At 43.3% G+C, this 20,971-nt stretch overlaps 1 protein-coding gene across 1 annotated transcript in view; it reads right to left on the bottom strand.

Annotated features, from left to right (window-relative positions):
* Positions 1 to 994: 994 nt before the first annotated feature.
* Positions 995 to 20,971, bottom strand: part of SPOUT1 (SPOUT domain containing methyltransferase 1) — a 742,081-nt gene continuing 722,104 nt past the window's right edge. The window contains exon 11 of the mRNA XM_044058122.1: positions 995 to 2,197. Within this exon, the coding sequence (XP_043914057.1) occupies positions 2,123 to 2,197 (75 nt within the window). The 3' untranslated portion in view covers positions 995 to 2,122. The remainder of the gene's footprint in view (positions 2,198 to 20,971) is intronic.

Here is a 20,971-nt window from a genome sequence, read left to right as displayed (position 1 = left end):
ATGGGGACTTAACTGCCAGAAATGAAGCCTGTAGCCAGCTTCTGTTTCATGTGAAGCTTCTCAGCTATTGCTTCTTGAGGCAGCAAGAAAATTCTGAAGAAATACTGAAGACTAATCTTCACTCAGAATGCTGATTTCGCTCCACAAATGGGATATCCAATCAGCACTCTGAGTGAAAGTGTTGGGAGGGAACCACAGCTTTGTGCCCTGGCTGGTTGCTGTATCCTGGGCAGGATACCACACAAATAGCCAAAGGCTACTGCAATAGTGAGAATGATGACCATTTTCCTAAGCTGGATTTCTAGTGCTAGCTGGAAATGCCAAGTTTCCGTACCAGCTTGCAACAGTCTGACATCTCAAAAAGAAACAAAAACAATCCATGTGAGCACACAAGGACCACTTAACAGAAGTGCAGAATTAAGACCCTTAAGGAGCAACAGAGTGCCCAGTGACAGACATATTACTTTAACCTGGGGTATAGTGACAAGAGTTGTAGCAATGGTGGATATTTTGTTTTCTGCCAGTCACAAACTTTGCACACTAATTAGAAGGGACCCGATGCCATGTGATACCACCATACCCACACCACCATCAATGTTGGTGTAAAATATAGAGGTTTCCCTTTCTTTTCTGGAATGAGGCTGTCTACTACACCTAAAATCTACTTGCTGACCTTGAAAAACAGAGTACAGATACAGACTACCAGCACACTATTGTTATAAGAAAAATGGAAATACAGGCTACAATCATAATATATCATCTCCTTCCAAGCAGCTGCAGACTGCCACCATTTCAGAATCAGCTCCTTACACGTGTCATCACAAACATAACTTACTGACGATCTTTAAGTCGTTCACACCTACTAGTAGCGAAATGTCATAGCACTGTAAAATTCCAGAACATTTTCTGAGAAATCAAGTTAAAGAACATTAAGGCAAATATGGAAATGAACAGTAACTACTAGTAAAAAGATGAGCAAACGTGTTCAGCAAAGTCTTCTTTACACTGATACTTATTAGTACTTTTACAGTCTTTACATCAATACTACAATAATTTCACCGCTTTCATGTCTTGGAAACTGTACAACTGCAGACATCCGGTGTCAGCAGTACTTTTGTTTAGGAGACTTGAGCTTTTGCATGATGACTAGAAATTTCTTTATGACTGCTTACCTTTCGAAATATTTACAGAAATAAAAAAAGCTATGTCTATAAGCATAATTAACAGTATGAGTGACAAAATATCTGTCAAGCTGTAAAACATACCATACAAATATGAAAGACAGTTTTCTCTAAAATAATTTGAGGTTTCACTTGATATTATTCTACAGTTTGTAAGTCAGATGGTGTTAGAAATATTAATGTATATATGGAAATATTACACACGTTCATAATTACTTGCAAACAACTAGTAATATCTGCAGCATAATGCATCATACATGGACAGTGGCATGTACTTTTTCTGTATCTCACTATGTCCTTTAATAAGATGTAGGTCATCCAGTTACAAACATATGACTAAGTAGTAGAAAATGATGGGTAACATCTCCATTGCAGTGCTCCTTAAATCATCTTGCCCTTTTGCATGCTGCTGATAATTAATTGGCAAGTCACTTAGATGAGAAACCCACTCCCAAATATGTCATGACACCATAAGGAGCTGTGGGTGTAACAAGAAAGTATATATAAAGGTGCTGCAGGTTTGAATGGCACTTCAGCCGATATTTCCAATGAGGCAATGCCTGTTTTGCTGTTCATGCATTCCCAATGTCACACTCAGAACCACATGACTAAAAATGCTGTAGATGTATTTCACTTTTTAGTCCAGTGAGTTGGTAAAAACCTAGTTAGTTTTGTACTTGATGACTACAAATTTACAAGATGAAGAGCTGTAAAAACCAATACAATTAATTTTCTGACTGGCATATTATTTGTGCGATTCAGTTATTTACAGTTAAGACTTATCCTGACTCATGTTTCAGTGAAATGCGAGTGGGACCGAATAGTTAATCTCAAAAAACTTCAAATAATATGATCAGATACAAACTGTTACACTCTCCTGAGATCTGTACAACCAGCCTGCATTTTTAAATAAAACTTGTATGACAGCTTTATTCCAATTCTTAGCTTGCTGAGGTCTTCTCAACTGTTTCTCTTATCTTTGGTCTCAGAGCAGACATAGAAATTAATATAGCTTCCTGCAACGACAAGAAAAAAAAAAATGATATAAATCAATGATTTCCAAACTAATCCACTTAATTTAGCTGGTGTTGGAAATATTAACGTAGGCTCTCCTAAATTCTGACAATCTTGCCAATAACAGCAGTCTGAGTTTCAAAACTGCAATCAACACAGCAACTTTTACAAACAAAGGCTGTTCTTAACCCGAAGGTGGTCTGAAAGGTCTGCCACTAGTCAAAGTCAAAATAAACTTTACTGTCATTTAGATTTACACATGTAGCCTAAACGAAATATTGTGCATCTGCTCAATTCTTGAGATTACAAAGGAAAGTGAAACAACACATACAAGTAAAGGAATAAAGAAAACTAACAAAACCAGTACTACTCCCAATACATCCAAGAAAGAGCAGAGACATTTACCAACACTCATATATGAGAAGAACACCCTTACCCGAGTTAAATTAGCTACCCTATTTAAAGTAAAACAAAACTTTTGAAATGCCTTGAGTTAGTTGTCTAATAATGCACTTGAGTGAGTTAGATAATATTGACTATAGATATAATAAATAAATATTGCACTTACTTGGAATATATGTACGTATATATTGCACAAATAAATAAAAATTGACTTATCATGTGTCCACAACCCTGGGAGTAGTGCCTGAGTTCAGAAGTCTAATCACTATAGAGTAGAAACTGTTACTGAATGTTGTAGTCTTGCAGCAGATGCTGCGATATTCCTGCCCGATGCCAGATGCTTAAACAGTTCATGCACAGGATGGATGTTGTCCTGTATTATTTTGGTGGCCTTTTGGATGCTTCTTGCAGAATAAAGATGTATCAATGGAAGACTGGAACCGGTTACCTTCTATGCAACTCTCACCACTCTTTGTAGCTTCTTCCTTTTTGTAAATGTGCAGCTTCCAAACCACACTGTGAAGTTGCAGGTGAGGATGCTCTCTAGTGCACCTCTATAGAAGGTGGAGAGAATATGAGGAGGAAGCTTAGCTTTTTTCAGCCTTCTTACAAAGTGGAGACATTGGTGTGCTTTCTTGACCAGTTGGCTGGTGTTGTATGACCACGGAGATCCTCTGATATGTGGATATGTGTACACCCAGGAATTTTGTACTCTTAACCCTCTCCACACTCTCACCACTGATCCTGAGAATTGGGTGGTTTGTTCTTCTTTTCCTGAAGTCTATGATAATTTCTTTGGTCGTTCCCCTCGCACCAACTAATCAGAGATGCCACCTCCTCTCTGTACGCCCTTTCATCTTCCTTTGTGATGAGCCCCATGACTGTGGTGACATCAGCAAACTTGATGATATGGTTGGACTTGTGCTTAGCATAGCAGTCATGGGTAAGGATGGTGAATAACAGTGGGCTGAAAACACATCGCTGTGGAACCCTGGTGTTAATTGTGATGCACTTTGATGTGTTCTTACCTGAACACACCCTCTGTGGTCTCTCAATCAGTACTGCTAGACAACGACAGTAAATAAAATAAACCACGTACTGGTTTTGGAATGGGAATACTCAAATCATTTTGCAGTAATCCTTTATGTGAATATGCATTTAGCAACAAGTGTCTTACAACATTACTGTGTTTAAGAAGAAAAGATAAATGTTTAGCTTCTCTTAAACACGTCTCTGCCATCCGAAGAAAAATGAATGGCCTGAGAATTTCTTTCAGTACACAGAAGATGCTAATCTCAGAAGTCTGTGATCAAGTCTGATGAAAATCTGTCATGCATTTTTTGGGCTTCTACTATATTTTTAATTACTTCTCTGGCAACTATAAATGCAAAAAAGGAGTGGAACTTTTGAAACACAACTTGAGCCAACAAAGTTGTCAAAGTACAAAAAGCCAACATAAGAAGATACACTATCAAAAACTACCTCTCCTTACTTGGAGCAAAGGAGATGAAAAAAGCTGATTTAGCCGATTGTCTTCATGAGTTTGTGTACCCAATCTTGGTTAAAAGCCCAACCTGAAGGTGCCCTATTCAAGAGTGTGGAGGGTCCTGATAAGTCTCATGCTGCTTAACAAGGTTGCTTGTCTCCCATTTACTCAGTGCTGTAAGGTTAACTGAAGGAATACTTTTTGTGATTAAAAAGAAAATGAAATGAGATAGTAAGTGAACGTGAAGGTTACAGCATTACGATGACTGAAAAAATGGAAAGTTTAACTGAATCCGTGAATGTGAAAGAAGAAATCTAGGATTGATAATAAAAATGAAGGATAGACACTGTGGTAATGTTCTGCTTGATGAGATAACTGATTTGACTATCAAGGAACCAATGAGGGGTTTAGAAGTTTAATTTGTGACACAGTTTTTGGTTGTTGGGAGGATATTAAAGAAAATGAAATTGCTTAGAGTTAATGATGCTGAATTTTTACATGCTCAACAGATTGTCAAGATGCCTATTGCAAGTAGTTGAAGTGCAAAACAGAAAAGAGAATATGGGTAGTCATGTAGCGTAAGTACTGGGAAATTTGGTATCATCAGTGGATAAGGACAGAAGGAAAATTATGAGACTCTGGAAAAGGTGGTTCTAGCTTTATTGGATTTTGTGAAAACCAAGATGGTGCAATAGATTTTCAGAAATTATCACTGGGAACTGAAAAGGTGTCTAGGCTGCCAATGCATGTGTCATAAATGCTGTGTGGTAAATACAGGGTGATACAGGCTTTCCCAGCTGTGTTAAAAGTGTTTTTTTTTTATTAGATAAAATCTTGACATTTACACATGCTGATGAAACAGTGGCTAAGGTAAAGGAGTTGTAGAGTCCTGATTTTTTTTTTTTTGTCGAACGACTATTCTCCAATGGATGAATAAGAAAATCAAAAAGCTTTTTTTTTTTTTGCTGGGGAACAAGCCCCCCTCCCCACTCCCCTGTGTGGGGGGCGACCCCCCATATCCCATAAAGGAAAGTTGTGTAAGAACTTACCATAACCATAAATGTCCTTCTCTTCCATGTTGTATTCTACTAGTGGGTTTACCCTTCTTCTGATCAGCTTGCCTGGCCAGGTTTCCAAAGCTTTTTCAGTCCCTCTTGGTGTGTCGGACGTCTGACGTAGAGGCAGGTACATGGGCCATAAAGGTGACGTCTGCACGCACCAGTCCTCATAACCAAACTAAAGCCCCAGATGGAGCCAGTTCTGAGGGAGATAGCCTGTCCCTGAGCCAGGTAGAGCAAGTGCAATGTTAAGAAGGGGGGATGGTGGGAGGGAAGGAATACTGCAACATGAAAGAGAAGGACATCTATGGTTATGGTAAGTTCTTACACAACTTTCCTATGTCCTTCTATTCCAGTGTTGCTGTATTCTACTAGTAGGTGAGCTCCAAAGCTCACTAAAACTTGTGGGGTGGCCTGGTAGAGGACTCCAGGAACCCATGCAGGATAGCCCTTGGCAAATCCTGCCCTGGCTCTGGAGATGTGGTCCAGTTATAATGCCTGGTGAAAGTGTACACCGAGGACCAGGTGGCTGCCTTCAGAATGGAATTAGTGTCCAGACCTTTGAAAAAGGCCCCAGAAGAGGCCACTGCTCTTGTGGAGTGGGCCCTGACATTGCCAGAAAGAGTCTTCCCATGGTGAGTGTAGCAAAAGGAGATAGTCTTGGCTAACCAGGCAGAAATGGTCTGTTTTCCTACTGCTTTCCCCATAGCCCTGGGGTAGAAGGAGACAAACAGTTGGTTTTCTTTGCGGAAAGGTTTAGTTTTATGCAAACAGAATCTGAGTTGTCTGTGGACATCTAGGGAATGAAGGACTCTCTCATTATCTCCCTATGGAATAGGGAAAAAGGTAAGCAGATGGATAGCCTGATTCAAGGAAAGGTCGTTGACCACCTTGAGGATGAAGGATGGGTTTATCCTCAGGGTGATTCTGTCCAAATGGAAAACCAGGAAAGGCGGAGTAGCCACAAGGGTTTGAAGCTCTGAGACCCTCCTGGCTGATGTCAGAGCTAGTAGCAGGACTGTTTTCCACATGCAAAACTTTAAGTCGGCCTTGTCATCTGGTTCAAAAGGTGGCAAAGTGAGCTTTTCTAGCATATAATTAAGATCCCAGGGAGGAGGGGATGGTTTCCTGGGAGGTCTTAGGTGCAGAACTCCCTTCAGGAAGAGTTTGGCTGGTAGTCTGGATGCCAGTGGAGGTTCCATAGGCAGGAAGACAGAGATGGCAGACAGGTGTGCTTTTAAAGAGGAGTAAGACAAACCTGTCTTCAGGAGTTCACACAGGTAGGACAGAATCAGAGGCAAGTCGCTGTCCAGTGGCTCCATCTGTCTTTTGTGACACCAGAAGGAAAACCTTTTCCACTTGGAAAGATAAGATTTTCTTGTGTTTGGTTTCTTGGCCTCCTGCAGGACTGAAAACACATTCTCATTGTACAGGTGTCTGAAGGGAATCAGAATCCTATCTGCCACAGGGAGAGGTGCAGAGACCACCACTGTGGGTGTATCTGTGTCCCCTTGTGCTGTGTGAGTAGGTTCACTGAGGGGGGTAACTTGTGGTGACTGCCATTGGACAGATGAAGAAGTAGAGGGAACCAGTGCTGCCTTGGCCAATAGGAAGTCACCAGCAAGATTTCTGGTGAGACCTGCTGAATTTTCAGTAGGACCCTCTGTATCAGAGGGAAGTGGGGAAAGGCATACAGAAATGTCCCCTTCCATTACATTGAGAAGATGTCCGTTTGCAATGCCATTGGGTCATGAGTTCTGGAGCAGTAGCTCTGGAGTTGCCAATTTATGGAGGAGACGAACAGGTCGATTTAAGGGTGATCCCACTTGTGGACCAGACCTAGGAACACCTGTCTTGACAGCATCCATTCGTGGCCTTCTGAGGTGGTTCTGCTTAGGGAATCTGCCTGAGAGTTGTGCTGGGAGGGGATGTAGGCTGCCTGGAGGGAGATTCCCTGAGAGATAGCCAGATCCCATACCTGTAGGGCTAGTCTGCATAGGAGGTACGACTTTGTTCCTCCTTGCTTGTTAAAGTACCACATGACTGTGGTGTTGTCTGTGAAGATTGTTAAGAGGCCCTGCTGGAGGTAAGGTAGGAAGCCCTGCAGGGCTAGGAGTACTGCTGTCATTTCTCTGATGTTGAAGTGCATTTGTATGTGTCTGTCAGTCCACAAACCTTGCACTGTCCTTGGGCCCAGAGCTGCCCCCCAGCACAGGTCTGAGGCATCTGTGTGCATGATCTGGGAAGGGGTGGGCATTTGCAGGGGCATGCCTGGATTCTGGGCAACTTGGGCAAGCCACCATTTTAATTCTTAGTGAAGACAAGGGAGGAGTGGAAACCTGAACTCTAGAGGATGTGAGTGCTGGGTCCACACTGAGCGAAGGTATCACTGAAACTTTCTCACTTGTAACCTCGCTAGGGGCAACATGGGGACAGTAGCTGCCATGTACCCAAGAAGTATTAGGAATTCCTTTGCAGTCAGGGCTGTTGAATAGAGAGCAGCTTGGAAGTGGTGGGAGAGGGACATCACTTTTTCCTCTGGGATGGAGGCCATACTGATGTCTGTCCTGATTCTGCATCCTGATTCTGCATCCCAGGAAGACAATGCCCTGTGTAGGATGGAGTTGGGACTATGAGTAATTTATCAGAAATCCTAGAGACTGCAGCAAGCGCAGGAGGTCCTTGGTGTAAACCAGGAGGATCTGTCTTTCCACTGCTTGAATGAGTAGACCATCTAAGTATTGGAATATCTGTATTTCCCTTGTCCTGCAGCAGGCAATGACTGGGGCTAGACACTTTGTGAAAACCCTTGGGGCGGCGGACAGCCCAAAAGGCAATGCACAGAACTGAAAGTGAGAGGAGCCTGCTTTGAATCAGAGGTATTTCCTGGAGGTAGGCTTTATGGGGATGTGAAGATAGGCCTCCTTTATGTCCAGGGTTATCATGAAGGCCTGAGGAAGAATGAGGGGAAACAGAGTGGGTAAGGTGAGCATCCTGAAGGCAGGAACCTTTAAGAAAAGGTTGAGGCGGGAGAGATCTAGGATGGGCCTACATGGTCCTTCTTTTTCTGGGCACCAGAAAGTTTCATGAGTAGAAACCTTTTCCTTGAGCAGAGGTGGGGCTGATTCTATGGTGCCTTGCAGAAATAGGCTGTTTAAGACCTGTAGTAGGAGGGACCGTTGGGATAGGTAGTCTTGGAGGAGGAGAGAACCATGTCATAAAGTATCCATCCTTCAGAATGGACAAGATCCATTTGTCTGTTGCTATTAGGGACCAGGCAGGGAGACAGTGAGAGAGATGGGTGGACAAGGGGTGTTGGTGGGAGGAAGGGTATTAGGCAGTCAGACACTGCCTGCCCTGTCTGGAAAGGAATGCCTCTGGCCAGAGGTCTGAGAAGTCCTTGGCTGGAAAGACTGTTTCCTGGGTGGCCATCTGGACCTGGGGGGGCTGAAGGCCTTGATGCCTTTCTTATAAACTGTGTCTTAGCAGGGAAGTTTCTCTGGAACTTTGACATTGGAGAGACAAGGAAGTGCTTGAGGTCTTGAAGCTCTTTCCCTTTTTGCTGGAGAGACTTGAAAAGATCAGACACCTTCACACCAAAGAGGGCCGAAAGGTCCAGGGGGGCATCCAGGAGCTTGGCTCTGAAGTCATCAGGGAGTGGCTGCAGACGTAGCCAGGAATACCTTCTGAGAATGGATGCTGATGCAGCTGACCTGGCTGAGGCATCGACTGCATCGTATGCACACCTAAGGGAGTGCTTGCTCACTTGTGAGACAAGAGAGAGTAAGGAAGACAGGGATGCTTTAGCAGCACAGACAGGCATGTCATTAAGCTCTTTGGAGGCTTTGTCCAGAAGGGCCAGAGAGTACTTGGCCATGTGAAACTGGTAATTTGTAGCCCTAAATGCTAGGTAGAAGAGGTATAAATCTTTTTCCTCCACCTCTTCATGGCCTTGCTGTCCTTATCTGCAGGTAGGACAGTGGTAGTAGGGAGTAGTTTAGATGCCCTGTCCATAGAAATGGAAATAGTAGCAGGGTCTGCTGGGGGGGGCACTTGATCAGGAATTTATCCGAGTCAGAGACCCTGTATAATCTGTCTGCCCTTCAAGGAGCAGGATGCTGGGAATCAGGATTAATGGATGCTGCTGTGAATGCACCCAGGAAGGCAGGTTGTACAGGTGGGATAGGTAATGGATTAGGTGATTCCATTTGAATCAAGTCATAAAATCTTTTCTGTGCTTCGGACATGTCTGAGCATTCCCACTTAAAGTGTTCTCTCATCAGGTTAACAGTGCCCCCAAAGGTAAGGTCTTTCACAGGGGAATCAGGCTCAGCAGAGGCCTCTTCAGGCGATCCATACCCCAGTGAGGATGAGATCTGAGAAGAGTAGGAGAGGGAGTCCTCAGAGGAATCAGACAGTTTTTCCTCAGCAGCCTGGCTCAGTCTTTTCAGGTATAGAAGGCCTAGGACTGAGAAGAGGGGGAGCTGCAGGGGTGAACTCAGAGGAAGGCATAAGGGCCAGGAAAGCATTGTAGAGACTCTGGCTGAAGGTTTACAAGTCAGGTAAGGCCTCTGGAGCTGGAGGAATATGCCTGGTCTTTTGCTTTTTCTTGGAAGGCTTAGCTGGCGGGAGGCCTGGGAGAAATCATAGGAGCGGCGGAGGCCGGATCTGAAGCGCCCAACGAAGGTACTGGTCCCCCCCCCCCCCGGCGTCTGTAACAGGTGCTGGTAAATCCTCCTCGGATGTGTTGTCCTCTCTAGATTGTGCGGCCTCCTGACAGGTACCCCCTTTGTCTACGGTGGAGGAAGCAGAGTCCTCATCCAAGCTGACAGTGGCTACAGGTTGAGGAGTGGCAGAGGGAGGTGCAGTGCAAGACGTAGGCCCTCTTTCTTGGGGTGTCATAGGCGGCTTCCATACCGAGAGCTATCTGTCTTGGGCGTTGGTTCTCAAGGTATAAGTTGAGAGCTTGTAATTGACGGCTAAGAATCTTGGGGATGAGCGATTTACAGATGGCGCAGTTTTTGTAGTCGTGCTCCCTACCCAAACAAAAGAGACACTGATCGCGGGTGTCTTTGTGTGGGATTTGACGACTACAGTTGCACTTACTCTTACTGTACATGAATTGACTATAATATACAAGGACTGAAGAAAAAGGCCCCACCGGAGTACTTATCTTTTTAATGCAAAACAGATCCAACATCTACAAGTAGCAAGAACACCTGGACAGCTGGCGGCTGAAAATTTCTGTGACGGGTGCATGCAGACATCACCTTTATGGCCCACGTACCTGCCTCTACGTCAGATGTCCGACGCACCAAGAGGGACTGAAAAAGCTTTGAAAACCTGGCCGGAGAAGCTGATTGGAAGAACGGTAAACCCACTAGTAGAATACTGCAACACTGGAATAGAAGGACATCTTATGTACACTAAAGCCACTGTCACAAACCATAGAGAAAGTACAAAACCACATGTTCTCTGAAAGTGGCTTTCAGTGATGGAAGCCATTGCACTGCTGTCAGTTAATTTATCAGCACTCGGCAAAAGCACATACTCCCAAGCAGCAGATGCTTCTGTCATTTCAAGAGGTAATGGAGAGCAACTACATGACATTTGCCGAACAAAAATTCCCCTTCCTCACCAGGGTTTCCAAATAGCTATAAGAAAGAGGCATTTTATTCTCCCTTATGGAATTTGGGCTTCCACTATCTATTCTACAGCATATGCCTCAAAAAAAGAAATTCAACATTCATTCAAACAATCACAAATAAAATTTGCAGTCATTACATGCTACGCAAAATGGGTACACCACTGTACAGCAATACAAAAAGAAAAATGGCTACCAGTCAAAGGGCTGACCTACTGTTGTGTTCAAAACTATTAAAACATTTATGTAAGCATACTTTCTCTCCTCTAACAGCAATATTAACAAAGGAATTCCTATCTTACAACCTCAAAAAGTTAGACCACTCAGCACCTACACTATAAACTTGTAAAACAAAACTCTAATGTACAGATCACTGCATCCCAATACGAAGTCCTAAACTTTGGGAATCTAACCCCCCCCCCCACCACCACCTCAGAGAAACAACTTCCTATCCCAAATTCCATTCCAAAATATGGCTAAACACCAGACCCATACCTTCAACCACATTACCCAATTCCACCATAATCTCTCCTAACCTATATGCTTCTGTCACAAAAGGAAATACTGTCAGCCCAGCTAGCTGGAACTTTGTAAATAATTATATGTCAGTTGTGAATGTCAACATGATTCATATGCTTGTGTTACAAATGCATTAGAACTGTATGTTATATATCTATATCAAACTGCTGGTACAGAAGTGTGTATGAAAAGGGTTTGTACAGTGCTGAGCTTGGGAAGTGTACCCATGGTGTACCCTACTGGAAAAGAACAGAAATGTATATACACACTATTGTAACTGTTTGGATGTATATGTATTTTAACAACAGGAACTGAAACACAAGAAGTTAACTTCAGGACTTCCACCATTTGCCTAAAGATCTAAGGTCTATGTGTTTTCGCAGGGATATGCTAAATGCTACAGCTGTATCAATGGTTTTGCCTGGCATAGTCAGATGAGAAGAAGCGATGTCATTCTGCAAGTATCCCAGCAGTAAAATTTGGGACATTAATTTAAGAACTCTCTGAAAGAGAGACTGGGTATTTTGTATTTTGTCTTTGACATGACATCAGCTGGAAAACCCACTCACCACATCTGTCTTGCCTTACTATGAGTAAGTAAATCTACGGTACACTATTTTCTCTTAGATACAGTTATGAATATAGTAAAAATTATTTTAGATGTTTTATTTGAGACTATACTGCAATGTTGTTTTAAATCCCCTAGCCTTCATTTGCCTATTGTGTGACCTGAGCAAGTCAATCAACCAAACAATACTTCTTGGTCACCCCTGATAAGGAACTCTTGCATCTAGTGGACTCAACTAGTTAACCAATAAAGAAAAAACAAAATTTAAAATTAAAATATAATGTAACAGCATACATATTTAAGACATGGTGGACTTGATAAGAAAATAGGGACAGAATGGCTTAAGTAAAGACATGAGGGAAGAGATTAAGAGTGAACTGATCAAAGTGGATGCTGGAAAATATCTGTAATAATATATATGACACATTCCCTTGCTCACAATAATGTGTACTATGTGTAAAGGCCACAAAATAGATTGTTGATATTTTGAGAAGAGGATGTAAATAACTTTGAGAAAGTAACAAACAGCTAAAATTAACTTTGAACCTAACACCACTCAAGTATTCAACTGCGGTACCACCTTTATCATTCTTACAAGAAAAGTGCAGTCCCGGTCTGAACTGTCTGCAAACAGCTAAAGTTAACTTTGAACCTAATACCACTCTTAGGTATTCAACTGCGGTACCACCTTTATCATTCATATAAGAAAAGTGCAGTCCGGGTCTGAACTGTCTACAAACAGCTAAAGTTAACTTTGAGTACATGTCTACCTGTTTGAGCCAATATTCATTTTCCCCTGGAGAGCACTCTGCTTTTGCTTGTAAGCAGCCCCCCCCCCCCCCCCCACACACACATCTTCCATTTTCTCTCTTATTCCCTTCTGTTAGCAAATAGTATCCATAACTGATAACTACTATGTGTTTGTTAATTAAAACTGTGACCACAGTAGCCTACTGATACAAGGTTATCCTGTTTTTCCACCTGAGAAATGGTTAAGAAATTACTTACAGTTTCAGAGCAGTCCTTGGTCAATTCTGACTGTTTCTTACAAACAAACTTGTCTTTGCTTTGGCTCATTAGCACAAAAGAACTGCCTGCTCACACCCTTGTTTCTCCCCCTCCCCTGTTTATTACCTTAAGCCAATCCCAAAGTTAATAAATATTACCTGTGGCAGGCACCATTTTTAAAACTACAACCACCCTTTGAGCACCTCATGCTCGGCTCTGCCACAGAACTTATTAAAATTGCCTTAACTGGGGCACAGCTAACTGATAGTTTGTGGAAATACAGGGTACCTACCTGAGTCTCCACATTCACTATCATATGTTCATTTATCAGTTTACTCTGTTACCTGATTGTTTCCAGCCCCCAGTGGTCCTACCTTTATTACACTCACAAACCCCTCCCATCTTTCCAATAGCCAACCACGGCACTAAACCCAACACTACCTCCTCCATCTTCCCACTACTATCACTCCTCCTCAGCTAACATGTTCAAGCATACCTTACCTATGCTCACTGCATGCACTCTCCTTGCATATCTTACATCCAACCAAAACTCCATCATTCCCCCACTCAACCACTACCACCGTACTACTACTCACACCACCACTCATGTCTCACCCTCACTCAGCTCCTCTCCCACCAACTCAAGAACCATCCTTATGCATCCCCCGCATATTCTGCCAACTATACTATTCAAACATAAAGCATCCCTACAACTTAACATAGTAACCCTCTCTCCATACCTAGTACCCACAGGGCACAATCATAAAGTTTCCCTAATAAACAAACACATTCAAAAACTGAGAAAACTAATAACCTCATGCATATCCAACCTAGCCCTAAGTGGAGACATCCACCTCAACCTTGGCCCTACCATCCCCAACCCCAATCCTCATAATCAGACTAGAGACCACAACTTCTCCCACATTACAGCCAGTAGAAAGCCAAGTGACTTCCTTCTACTAAGCCTAAATATTAGAAGTATATCCAATAAAGTCCATGCCACCATAAACTTGTACTCCCCAGAGGTAGTCATCCTGACAGAAACCTGGCTAAAATCTCACATTACCAGTGAGCAAATACTCCCTACCGGTTACGGCATACTAAGAGTAGACCGGCTAAACAAGAAAGGAGGCGGTGTAGCTATAATATTTAAACAACATCTAAACATCCAGATCTTAAAATCATCAGCTCCACAAATAGGCAATGAAGAAATAATATATACCAACCTCAAAATAAACCAAAACAAAACCATCAACATAATTGGATGCTACTTCCCACCTGGCCAAAACAGCCCTTCACTAGAAAACCTCCTCAGCTGGTCTACCCACCATCTCCCCCAAGAAACCATAATTTTAGGTGATTTCAATATTGACTGGCAATCCTGTTCTGGCAACCATCCAACCCATCATGTAAACCTTCATGGCTTCACCCAACTAGTCCAGTCACCAACCAGGATAAATAAAAACTCCAGCAAGCACACTACCCTGGATTGGATACTAGTCATTAAGAGCCCCCAGTCACATATAACAGGCTGCATATCAGATAGCCTCAGTGATCACTCCCCAACATTCCTACTCAAAAAAATACCTATACCAAGCTAAACATGTCATCTACCGTCAAATACGTAAAAAACTAAACTTTAACCCACTCACATTCATCTCATCCCTCAAAGAATGTAACTGGCATCCTCTAAATTACCTCAGTCTTGATGATGCAGTTGAATTTTTTTAATACTACCTTCCTGAGCATCCTTAATTACCATGCCCCCATAAGACTTTCCAGAACCAAAGCACAACCCTCCCCATGGCTACAGGAAGACCACTAAGTCAGAAATGAAAAACAGGGATAAAGCCTAGGAGCACTGGCGCAAAACCAAAACCCCCTCAACTAGACAGAAATTCCGAGAACTACGCAATAGAGTCAAAAAGCTAATAAAACAGGACAAATTCCAATACTACCAGTCTGCCCTAGACTCCTCCCAACACAGCCCCAAACAATTCTGGTCCTCCATAAACTCCATCCTCCACCCAGGTAAAGTCAGTACACCCCTCCTCCTAACATCCCTCACTCCTCCAAAAATATTGCTACCTTATTCAACACACACTTCACACAAACCATACTATCACTAGCTAAACAACACAACCCCCCTCCCCTCCAACCCACACCTTCAACTAGTAATCTCCACACTGCCTTCTCTTTTTCTCCTGTACCTACCTCCAACATAAAAAAAACTCTTAACTAGACTTAAGCCCACCAAATTAGCAGCAGACAACCTCCCAAGTGAATTCCTACAAATCGCAGCCGATGCTCTGGCCTACCCAGTATCCATCTTGATTAACCGATCTCTGTCAGAAAGTTACATTCCCACACTATGGAATGTTGTTGTTGTTGTCTTTCGGCTTTTCCCAGTTAGGGGTCGCCACAGCGGAACTCTGGTCCGCTAATGATTGGCAGCAAATTTTCATGAACGCAGAGGTGCCAGCTCGACATTCAACCTTCAACGAAGGCACGCCCATTTACGCATGTCTTTCGAACACCCACCCAACCGCGGGGAGGACATGGAAAGTATCGCATATAATTCCCCTCCACAAAGGCAGCCCCTCCACAGAACTAACCAATTACCGCCCCATAGCTATTTTCTCTCCACTTTCCAAAATACTAGAGAGATGCATTCACTCTCAGGTCTCAGAATACCTCCTTACTGACAACCTCCTTTCCAATACTCAGCATGGTTTCCGACCAAACCACAGCACCACCACTGCCTTACTCTCCTTTACTAACACTATCCTTCAGCATAAAAACAATAGCTCTCTCCCCTCTGCTACTTTCCTAGACCTATCTAAAGCATTTGAAATGGTCCCACACAAACAACTCATCTCGGTCCTCATAACCTATCCTTCTCTCAATCAGTCACCAACTGGTTTCAGAGTTACCTGTCTGACCGCCAACAATCCGTTGTATGGCAGAAAGACACATCTCCCCAACTACCTGTCTCTATGGGGTTCCCCAAGGATCCATCCTTGGATCCCTACTCTTCTCTATTTTCACCAATAATCTAGCCTCTGCCACCAAACATGACACACTCATATAATACGCAGATGACTCAGCCATCATCTGCTCAGCCCAGTCCCTACCCAAACTGCAAGAAAGTCACACAGGAAGCCTTTTCCTCTGTTGAAACTTGGTTATCCGATGCCCAATTAATATTCAACCCAAACAAAACTAAACTACTCATCTTACAACTCACCAAACATACTCAAAACAACTGTCACTTTACCATCACAGCAAAAGACAACACCACTATATATCCAACAGAACACACCAAATTGCTAGGAGTGGAAATAGACAAACTAAAATTTGACATTCACATATCCATGACCATAAAAAAAGTCCACAAAAAACTAGGAGCGTTATTTATACAGAAATAAGCAACTTCTCACCAACGCAGCAAAGATTTCAGTAACAAATTCCCCCTTATCTCCACCCTACTTTATGCCTCTCCACAACTTCGTGCTTCTTAAGACAGACGTGGTGAACTTCATGACACCCATGCAGATGGACAATACAGTTACAACTGCTGAATCCTACACAAATGCACTCTATAAGCACTTACACGAGTGCATGGATCGTGCTAACCCAAACAGAACCAAGACGCTATCCTCCAAAAAAAGGAAGCTAATCTGGTGGTCCCCTGCCATAAACAAACTGTACAAGAGAAGGAAGAAACTGTTGCATAATAGAAAAATCCCATGAGTGGAGGAGCTCCTTGGTCAGCCTCAGTAAGAAGCTGAGATCCGTTATAAGATCCTCCAAAGCTAGCTACGAAAACAAAATTGCCACTAATTCTAAGGACAACCACAAAGCATTCTATAGTTATGTCAAGAATCTCGATGGCAACACCCAGATCTGCTCTGAGTTACAGCACAAAGGCACGAAAATTACAGAACCAACTGATATTGCCAACATCCTGGCAGATAGGTTCAGTGCTAACTTTACCCCCCCCCCCACCCCCTAAAGGGCCCATATCTATATAAGAAGAATGCAGACTCCCTGTTATCACAACTACGCAGGTAAAAGCTGCACTCTCTAAAGCCAAAAACACAGTATCCATGGGACCGGACAACATCCCAGGCTACATTTTACAGGAACTCCTGAACGAACTTAAGTACCATGTTCAATAATAGCCTTGCATCAGGCTTTGTGTCCACTGAAGGGCGCACAGCAACAGTTATCCCACTCCACAAAGGGGGAGCCACCACTGATCCTGGGAACTATCGACCTATTAGCCTGATGAGCTTGGTCTGCAAGGCCATGGAATGTATCATCATGGAACTCATAAACAAAGACATTGGTAACCTTCAAACTCTGGATCCCACCCAGTTCGGGTTTGTGAAAGGCAGATCATGCCTCCTGAACCTGATCGACTTCTTTGAGGCAGTCACCAAAGCCATAGATGAGGGTAAGGTGGTTCACACAGCCTATCTTGACCTTGCCAAGGCTTTCGACACTATCCCCCATTCTGGAATTATAGCTAAACTCACTAAACTAGGTATAAATCCCTACGTCACAAGATGGGTTGCCAAGTGGCTCACTGACAGAACCCACACTAAAAGTTGCAGACTCCAAATCTGACCTCAAAGTAGTGACAAGTGGAGTACCACAGGGTTCCGCCTGGGACCTCTCCTGTTTGGTATCTACTTCTCTGAAGTAAAGGCTAACACAGAAGGCCTCTGGCTAATGAAGTTTGCAGATGACTGGAAACTAGGAGCCATAGTCAAGTCCCAAATGATGTGGACATCCTACAGAAGGACCTCGCTGAGACAGATGCCTGGTGTCAGAGCCATGGCCTCAAGCTCAATGCCAAAAAGTGCAGTGTCATCCCCTTTGGTAAAAACTCTGTACCAATGAACTACCACATAGGCAGCAATCTACTTAACACCGAATGTGTGATAAGAGACCTTGGGACCCAGGTGGACAGTATTCTCTCCTTTGATAGTCACATCGCCACAGTAGTCAAGAAGTCCTTCTACGTGGCACACCTCATCATAAAAGGGTTCTCATCCAGGAAAAAAGAGGTAATTGTTCCCCTCTACTTGACACTCATTAGACCCATTATAGAGTACAACGTCCCTTTTGGAATGTACCTCACAAGACATCTACAGCAGCTGGAAAGGCCACAGAAGTACCTCACAAAGAGGATTACTGGCCTCAAACAAATGCCCTACACTGACCTCTTCAAAAAACTCCATCTTTACTCCATAGCATATCGCCTACTCCGAGGTGATCTCTGCCTAACATATAAAGCTATGTCAAACCCAGAGCTGTTGGACATGCTACACCTAAAGAAATCCCAATCCCTCCGAGCTGCACGCTCTAGGGACCTAAACCTTGTCACCACAATAAACAGGACATGCTGGAGAGATAGATTCCTGTCCCAGAGACTTCCCGTACTCTGGAACAGGCTACCCATCTATGTCCAGCAAAGTTCTTCATTAATATTCTTCAAGAAAGATCTTGATGAATGGATGGGAAATAGGAAATACACTCCGGGGATCACTTCTGTGTCTCTGCTCGACAGTGGCACAGGAAAATAACTTTCTTGGGTGGCGTAAGCCAGGGAACCTTTTTGGCTAGGCTTACGTAGGCCCTTGGGCCGATAGCCTAGTACCTACCTATGAACCAACCTAAGGCAATGCGATCTAAACAAGCTAGAGACCTCCTACAACAAAATCGCCAAATTCGCCACAGGGGCATCCTACCGTAGTCACCACTGTCTCTCACTTGCTGAACTGGGCTGGCTTGAGCTCCCTCACCTCCTTCAGTGGTATCAACTATCACTCGCCCACAAACTAGTAAACCATCCACTAAATGTCCCATCCCTCCAGAATCTATTCCAACCCTATCGCGCCACCAGACCACTAAGATCCAGCAACAAAAATCACTTGCAGATCACTAAAGCCAATAACTCTGCTGGTGAAGCACTATTCTCTTGTGCCATATCCAAATTATGGAACTCCCTCCCACCCCATCATGCACCCACTTCAAAACTTTACTAAAAGCGCACCTAAAAGCATGCTGGCTATGCCCTTGCAACTCCCACTCTAATATCACCCACCCCATCCAACCACTACCTTTCTTTCCAGCCCACTAACTACCTTGACTATAGCAAGCTCGGATGCTCATAAGCCTACTACTTATTATACAGCAGGAACTTCTTATTGTAACAATTGTTAATGTCTGTTATGTACTTCGCAGATAAAGATTCTAGTTGTCTACTGATGTACTGTGTTCTTCATCTATAACTATGTTTGTAATTAATTGCTATGTTAATCAAATTGTTAATCGCTATGTAAATCCAATGTAACTACTGTCTGTATATTTTAACTGTGGAGCTTTTCTCCCAGGGCCTCCGCTGAAAATGGGCCTACGTCCAGTCGGACACTCCCGGTCAACAAATGTAAATAAATAAACAACCAGAGAAGAACCAAAGGGGGCTCATGTGGAAAGGTACTCTGCATTATACTGTCAACAGATAATATGTTTTGCATGACTGCCTGAATGCTGAGAGAGTTTTTCGAGTATACTGGATGGCAGCACCATCACAAGGAGGAGAACAGTTAAAGTAAAACATGCTAGAAAATAAGTACAAGTATTTTATCAGGATTAAGGGCATTATAGAATAAACAGTTTAAAAAAAGCTATGGGATAGAGGGTGGCATTTAAAATGACTGTCTTTGATAAGATGCAGCCTGTTATTCCTGCAGTCATGAGTTTAAAAAGGAACTGGTAAAAAAGTACAGTTGTGTACACTTACCATAAATGTAGATGTTCGAGTGTATTCACTGTTGCAGTCATCACTTTTGGGTTATCTGCTTGCAGTAGCCCTCAGTCAGCCTGATTAACAAAGTCTTGGGTCCTGCGTCGGTTGCTGTCCTTTCTTCCATGACGTCAGGTTGTCAGGGGTATAAAACATGCAGCCAATGCCATTACATCAGTTTTTCTTGCCCCAGATGTCAGGTGCCCCCTTAATGGGAAGCAATTAAATCTATAAATATGCAAGGTTATACCTCCAACAAAAAAGCAAATACACCACAAAGCTGTTGAAGATAGTAAAGGAAAGTAGAGGTATATCTAAAAAAGAAAAAGAAGGGGTCTGCAGGGAGGGTAACCAGGAATGCAACAGTGAATACACTCGAACATCTACATTTATGGTAAGTGTACACAACTGTATTGTTATTCGTGTTTCACTGTTGCAGTCATCACTTTTGGGTAGATTCCCAAAGCTAAGGATGGGAGGAGGAATTTAAATAGAATTAGGACCAGTTAGAAGGCCCTGCAAGACTGCAGTGGCAAAGCCAGCTCTGGATTTAGAGAAAATTGGCAGATGGTAATGCCTGGTAAAAGTAAGTACAGAACTCCAGGTAGCAGCGTCTAGGATATCCCTGGTAGGGACGCCTCTGAGAAAGGCTGTAGAGGTAGATGCAGCCCTGGTAGAGTGGAGTCTGATCCCCTGTGGGATAGGTTTTCCATGGTGTTTGTAGCAAAAATGAATGCAACGGCCTATCCATTTGGAAATGGTTTGCTTTGAAATAGCCTTCCCCTCTGCCCCTGCAGCAAATGCCACCAGCAGTTGATCAGGTTTCCTTTGAGGTTTAGTTCTGTCCAAGTAGAATCTAAGCTGTCTGTGCACGTCTAAGGAGTGCAGAATCCATTCTCCTTTGCTCTGTGGATTAGGAAAAAGGTTGGCAAATGTATGGACTGATTAAGGGCCACACTGGATACCACCTTGGGCATGAAGGAGGGATTGGTCCTGAGGGACACCCTGTCCGCATGAAAGATGATGAAAGGCTGCACTGCCATGAGGTCTGTAATTCAGATACCCTTCTTGCTGAGTGATTGCTAAAAGGAAAGCTGTTTTCCAAGAAAGGAATTTTAAGTCCGCAGGGGCAGATGGCTAGAAAGGAGGAAGGGTGAGCTTTTCCAATACAAAGTTGAGGTCCCAGGCTAGAGTTGGAGCTCTCCTGGAAGGTCGTAGATTTTTGGCCCCTCTGAGGAACTGCTTAAGCAGTGGATAAGAGAAGAGGGGTGGCT

The sequence above is a fragment of the Protopterus annectens genome, chromosome 16.part0 (assembly GCF_019279795.1).
Source record: "Protopterus annectens isolate FY-2018-M chromosome 16.part0, PAN1.0, whole genome shotgun sequence".
In the NCBI taxonomy this organism is placed as follows: Eukaryota; Metazoa; Chordata; order Ceratodontiformes; family Protopteridae; genus Protopterus; species Protopterus annectens.
The sequence above is the reverse complement of the archived record's forward strand: the minus strand, read 5'-3'. Positions and strand labels throughout refer to the sequence as shown.